The sequence below is a fragment of the Centruroides sculpturatus genome, unplaced genomic scaffold (assembly GCF_000671375.1).
Source record: "Centruroides sculpturatus isolate CEXI.00-Female unplaced genomic scaffold, Cexi_2.0 scaffold159, whole genome shotgun sequence".
NCBI classification, from domain to species: Eukaryota; Metazoa; Arthropoda; class Arachnida; order Scorpiones; family Buthidae; genus Centruroides; species Centruroides sculpturatus.
The window spans coordinates 523,427-530,236 of record NW_019384659.1 but is presented as its reverse complement, the minus strand read 5'-3'; the positions used below and the strand labels follow the sequence as shown (position 1 = coordinate 530,236).

At 28.2% G+C, this 6,810-nt stretch overlaps 1 protein-coding gene across 1 annotated transcript in view; it reads left to right on the top strand.

Annotated features, from left to right (window-relative positions):
* The window catches only part of LOC111626506 (nicotinamide/nicotinic acid mononucleotide adenylyltransferase 1-like), a 24,702-nt gene extending 19,945 nt beyond the window's left edge, over positions 1 to 4,757 (top strand). The window contains exon 8 of the mRNA XM_023369904.1: positions 4,476 to 4,757. Coding sequence (XP_023225672.1) covers positions 4,476 to 4,497 — 22 coding nt within the window. The 3' untranslated portion in view covers positions 4,498 to 4,757. The remainder of the gene's footprint in view (positions 1 to 4,475) is intronic.
* Positions 4,758 to 6,810: the final 2,053 nt, after the last annotated feature.

Below are 6,810 nucleotides of genomic sequence, written 5' to 3'. Positions count from 1 at the left end.
TACGTATTTATGAATTTAAAACGGATCGAACATTTTTAAAATTGAAATGTCTGAAATGTTATCAATTTAATACACCATTTAATTTAATTTAAAATCAATTTAATACACATTTAATTTAATAGTACTCATCAATTAAATGTGTATTAAATTAATGTTAAATTATACACATTTAAATTAATGTTATATTAATACACATTTAATTTAATAGTACTCAATGAAGACTAAACGTAGTTGAAAACAAAAAATCGCATCTAAAATAGTACAGTAGAAGCCGTTTTTCTGGTTAAGCCTTAATCCTCTCCCTCTCCCCCGCGGGGAAATTTCGAAAAATCCCTTCTTAGTGTGCGTTTCCATGACGTATCCTAACTGTCTACCAAATTTCACCTCTCTAGGTTAAGCGGTTTGCTCTGGGCAATGATGAATCATCATTCAGTCAGTGAGTGAGTCAGTCAGTCAGGACAAGCAATTTTATATATTTAGATTATAAATTTATTAACTGTTCATTCATATATTCATAATCTTTTCATTCTAATTTTGTAAAAATTATATTGATTGTAATTTAACTAATAGTTTACTATTATTATTGAAAAAATTTTTATTGTATAAATTGGTAGAAAATAATGTTTTTATTATTACTATTATTATTCTTGTTTTGTTGTTGTTGTTGTTGTTGTTGTTATTATTATTAAGAGTTGATATTTTATTAAAATATTAATTTTTAACAACTAAATGTTTGTAAGTTCAAGAAACATGAATTTTTATTAAATAAAAACATTTACTGTTGTATATAAAAGAAAAATGGATTGATATATATTCTAATAAGTATTGTCACAGATTCCATAATGATTCTGGATATATCATTAAAATATTTATATTATTAGTTTATTCATATTCTTAGATTAAAGCTTAGGCATAATTATCACAGTGACTAATATTATATATTAATTATACAGTATGTAACATAATTATGAAATTAGTAAGAAATCTGTGATGAAAGAATAGTAAGCTTTAACTTTTGTTTTTTATTTTCTGTAAATAATTTGTAAAGCATACGCATCTCATTTCAATATGATTAGTCATTCAAAACCAAGAAGGTACTGTACATTGGACTTAAAGACAGTGTTTGAACAAGATGAAACTACTGTAATCAAAATATAATTATAACACCAATAAACATTAATTACAAATGACATTATTTTATCAGACACAAAGACAACTGTAATAAATTCCATAAAATGCTTAATGAAAATTAACGAATGTTTTTGACCTCATTAATTTAGGCCAGGCCTGCTTTAGGTGATAAATCTGCTGAATTCAACATTAGAATATTAGAATGCTTAGGCAGATTTATGTAGTAGGTAGTCAAATTCAACAGATTATGACTCAAAGCAGGCCTATTGAATATCTTTAAGATCTGAAGCATGCCAACTTTTGTCAATTTTAGTTAAATGCTTTCTGGAACTTTTATGGTTGTCTTCATGTTTGTTAGATATAAATTTTTGTTTTAATAATTTGTAGATCTATTTTTTTAGAACTATTTGGCATAGAATCTATCAGTCTTTTTTTTTACTGTAGTTTGAGATATATACAGTTAATTCATTAAGTGCATTTCTCGATGCTTCAACAGATGCAAATGGTTGTTATTTTTGTATGCCTTTGAAACAGTACTCCCCAAAGGTTTCCAATAGGGTTCAGATCAAAATTTAAAGTTGACCTTTATTAAAGTGATACTTTTATGAAGAAATCATTGTTTTGATGAGTTGTAAACATGATATTTAATGTTATCTTGTTGAAAACACCAATTATCTCCTGCAGTCAAATTCTCATTGGACGGTGTATTTCTAGATATTTTAGTCAGGTTTTTAAATTATGTTTACCTATTACAAAGCCAAATGAGATATCACTAAATCTATCTACTTTCTAAATTTTGTCCCAGTAACAAGTTTTACTACATAGTATAGTGGTTCTGAAAGCTGATGATACTGCTCCTAGAGAGTGATACTTGAATAGGAGCTAAGAGGGAAGTGGGCATCAAGGAGCATGGAGATGGGCTCTTCCAAGCTTGTTTTTAACTTATGATGATTATTGATGATTACTACATTTACTTATTTACTTCAGAATACAATGTTATTATATTGCAAAAACATTGATTGAATAATTGTAACAGCAGATTTTAATAATAATAATTTATACACTAAGAAATTCTTTCTTGGCTTTTTCATATCATATAGGTAGTCCTTGGTTAATTTGGTAGGTACACTTATTGAATGTAAAGAAAGAAATTAAGAGAAATTTCCAGAAAAAGCCTAATAAAGGCTGACTAGTTAAAAAGCAGGACTGTTTGGCCTAATTTGGGATATCTGATCACTTTAATTATGAACAGTTTTTGATACCACTATCTGTTAGAGAATAGTGAATGTATACCCTGAGCAGTCATGCAGATTAGTTATGGAGAGAGCTAATAGTTTTTGATAATTAGCTAAATTAAAAATAGGCACATTTCTAATTATTTTAATTTTTATAAGAAACAAAATTTTGTGACAATTTCTTGATTTCTGATATTTGGCAACTACTTAATTGCTGGTAAGTTGAAAATAGTACATTTAATCAATTCTTTGCACTTTTACATATAAATTGTTTTTACTTTCCCTCTAAAGATTCCAATGTAAGCTTTCAAATTTTTTTTTTTGCTGTCAACAAAGCAAACAAAATTACATATGGAACCGTAATTAACTATTTATTGTCACTATTGCTGTAGGTTGTTATTTTGTAAACAAAAGTATATCTATGAGTATCAGTATAAAATCTGTCATTGATGATGTCATAAAGTTAGAAAACTGGCAATTGTTGGCAAAAATCAATCACATGTCTCACTTGATCTTGTATTGAAGTACCTGGCTTAACATTCTGCTTTTTACACTTCAAGATCTGATCATTTTATTCATAGTAAAACAAAACCTATGTTAAAACAAAAACATTTTTCCTGAAAATGTGTTAGTCAAGTATTATTTGTACTTGATAGAATGTATTTTTAATATTAATCATTTAACTTCTTGAACATAAAGAAATCAACTCTTGATTACTTATCCAATGGAACTGAAAAGTTGGCCAAGATAGTTAAGGCATCATTCTACCACCCTGAGGAACCTGGGAATGAATCTGAACAAGTAACCCTAGGATTTTTTTATGGGTAATCTGTCTAGGAAATGTCAACAGAATGACCCTCTCTCACAATCAGGTCATTCCTGGATGAATCTATGATTGGTATGATTAAAAAGGTCCTATTAGTGTCTATAGAGTGGAAGGAAAAATATATTAAATTTATTCAATATTCTTTTGTAGAATTTTGTTGGATGGCAATTATGTAAAAATAAATTTGAAGACAGTATGGCCATGGTTATCATGTTCTCTTTCACTAAATAAGTCCTGTGGATTTTTCCTGTTTGGTTACAAAAAAGCATCTGTATATGATGCATACCCAGAACATTCTGTGAAGTTGTTGAATTGGAGAGATACATACAACAAGCCTGTGAAATGTTGACACCAGATATGTGTCATTCATAACACCACACTTGATCACCTACATTTTTGTATTGCCACAGAGGGCAGTTATTTTGAACATATTCTCTAACAAAATAAAGTTCTCTTTTGTATCAATTTCTGCAATTTTAACTTTAAAGAAAGGCTAAAGTCAGAGATTATTTCTGTTTTATGCTAAATCATTTGAAATTGATTTCCTTTGATTATTTTAGTGCTGGAACAAGCATGTACAGTACTACATGCATTCACTTGTGCAATACTGGAAGATTTCTTTTACCTTGGGCTAGATGTTTAAGTGAAAAATCCTGTATATATTTAAAAAATAATATATAAACAATATAACCTCACTAATTTGGAGTAATTGGAGAAAGAAAACCTAGTCCAAATTAGTGAGGTCTTAAATATACATTAAGAAATGCATATATTTTATTTTATTCTTTCTATAATAAATAAGATTAATAAACTGACTAAAGATCGAAACTGAATAAAGATTGAAAACTTGCCAAGTGTTGATAAAGCAGGTCACTTCATTGTGCCAGTATACAAACATAAATAACAACACGGTTTCGACAACAACAACAAATACAAAAATAAGATTAAGTTTGATAATTGTGTGATGAAGATAAAATGTTCTAAGAGAAACATACCATATTATAATATGTTCTGTAAAAAATGTACAAATAATTATATCAATTTTTCTAAATATATATAATTTGAAAGATATAAACTTTCTATAATATATATATTTAATTTTAAGAATATTTTTGTTTCATTATTTCTTAGGATTAAAAGTAAAGTGAGTGTTTATTTAGTATTAATTTATTTTAGATAATAAATTTAATCTTATATGAATATATATTAAATAATTTTATAATTATTAGAAATTATTAAAATTATATGTAAATTTATTTTTCTATCATTACTAATTCTTTTAGGGATGAGGAGGAGAAAATATAATGTTGTTGAACATAATCAAGCTTAACAGATAGAACTAATGGAACAAATAGAAATTTTCTGCAGATTGATTAAATAATTAATCTGCAGAATGTTAAAAGTGATTTCAATTTATTGAACGTGTTTAAATTTGATACAAAGTTTTTCATAAGTCACATGCCATAGGAGATTATGCAGAAGCGAATCAGGAGATCGTAAGCAAAGCATCAGAGGCAAGTATACAGGTTATAAGATGCATCATTTCAGGTCTGCGATTCTGTCAAACGGAAATTAAATGCACAAAATTCATTTGTGGTTGAATCACTTTCAAGTAACGTAGGTCCAGCTGCATAGTTTTGTAATTAACTGGTATGTTGTAAAACTTATTTTCTTTAATACACGAAACATTACCAGTTTTTTTTTATTATGTTTAACTTTATTTAAATAAAATTAAAAATAACATTAAAAAAACCGATAATGTGTGGTGTGGTGTGCTATAGAGTATTGAAAAGAACAAGTTCAATCTTTACACCGGTTAATTATAGAACTATGCAACTGGGCTTACATTAGTTGAAAGTGATTCGACCACATATGAATTTGTGCATTTAATTTTCGTTTGACATTATTGCAGACCTGAAATGATGCATCATATAAACTGTATACTGTATACTTGCTTTGCCTACAATCTCCTTATGCTTTTCGGCATAATCTCCTATAGCATGTGACTTACGAAAACCCTATACATAAAAAAATTTTACATACATTATATATAATCAAGTTGTTATATTGTTATATATTGAAACTAGTCTTTTTACATTTTTATAAATGTTACATATTTAAATTTTTTGTTAAATTATAATATAAATACTCGTATATATTAAAACAAATTTTGTATATTTTTGTTATTTTTGAAATATACAATGTTTACAAAATTAATAACAGAAAGATTTCTGTAATATTTTGATATGAATTAAATAAAAATTTGAAACGTTTCAGTTTGAAAAAGAAAAACTAATTATTATTTAAATTATTTTAAAAGGATTTATCTAACTTGCAGGCAAAACATTTCTAATGTTTCGATTTATTTGAAAATTGGCATAATTGTGAAAATTTTAATCAGCTACAATATTCAAAAAGTATTTTCACAGTAACGTGCATCATTAAAGTGAGGTTATAGTATAAGAAGTGGACATGCCCAATCCTTCTTGTAGTAAGACATAAAGCTAGAAACAGCGGTGGGCGGAAGCTGACAAACTCCGCCTCCTAACCTCCCTTTTCAATCATATCGCAATGTAGAGATGAAGCAAAAGTTAAAGAAATTACACATGTAAAAGGTTTTATTCTTTTATTTTTCACAAAATGCATAGAAAAAAAAGCTAACAACGAGTTGCATAACTTTCCTGGCTGTTACGAGATTTTGTTTTAAAAAGCTTTTATATTATTAATTATTGTAAAATAGCAAAAAGCTTTAATTTTGACGGTAGTGGTCACTTTTATAATATAAACTGTAATATAAACAGTTTTATATATATAAATTGTAAATGCTAATAACAACAATAATCAAGTATAATAAAGTAAAGTCTTCATAAGTCGGACCGCTCACGAAATATGACACATGACACACATCTATCTCCCCGATCCCTCGACCTTTATCAGAGTTCTGGCCTTTTAGTGCTCTCTGAGCGGAAAAAGGCCTGAAACCACAAAAAAAGAAAGTTTAACAGCATTAATGCCCCTTACACACAAAGCTACAGTGCCAATTAAACGAAATAGATACCAACACATTCACGCGCGAACACAATTATTTACAAAATTTCTCCCAGTTTTGACTTTTGGGTTCAGGAGATCTCAAAACTCGGAAGGTCAAAATTTAACACGATTCCAATACTTTTCCTTTTATGTAAACACTAGCTGCAAGGACCCGCTTCGCTGGGTTTTTATTTGTATGTAATATAGTTTTTTATATATACTTGTATATAAATGACTGTTTTTCTAAGTAATCTAGAATCTAGCTGCAAGGACCCGCTTCGCTGGGCAAAAAGTAACGATAGTGAAGATTAAGATAATTACATTATAGCTAATCTTACCCGTTTTCACAGAATGCAAGAATTAGGTCCCCCGTTTCCAGACTAATTAGAGAATTTTTACGTTTAGTCAAACGAACTATTTTCAACGTTTCTGGAACGTTTACAATCGTTCTATAATCGAACCAATATTCGAATTTTATGTTCGAATTTAATTCGAACAAATTCGAACAAAACATTCGAAATAGAAAGCCACTTTCAACCACTTTCAGCCTCATATCTCCCGCACCCTTATAGCTATCGAGACGCAACC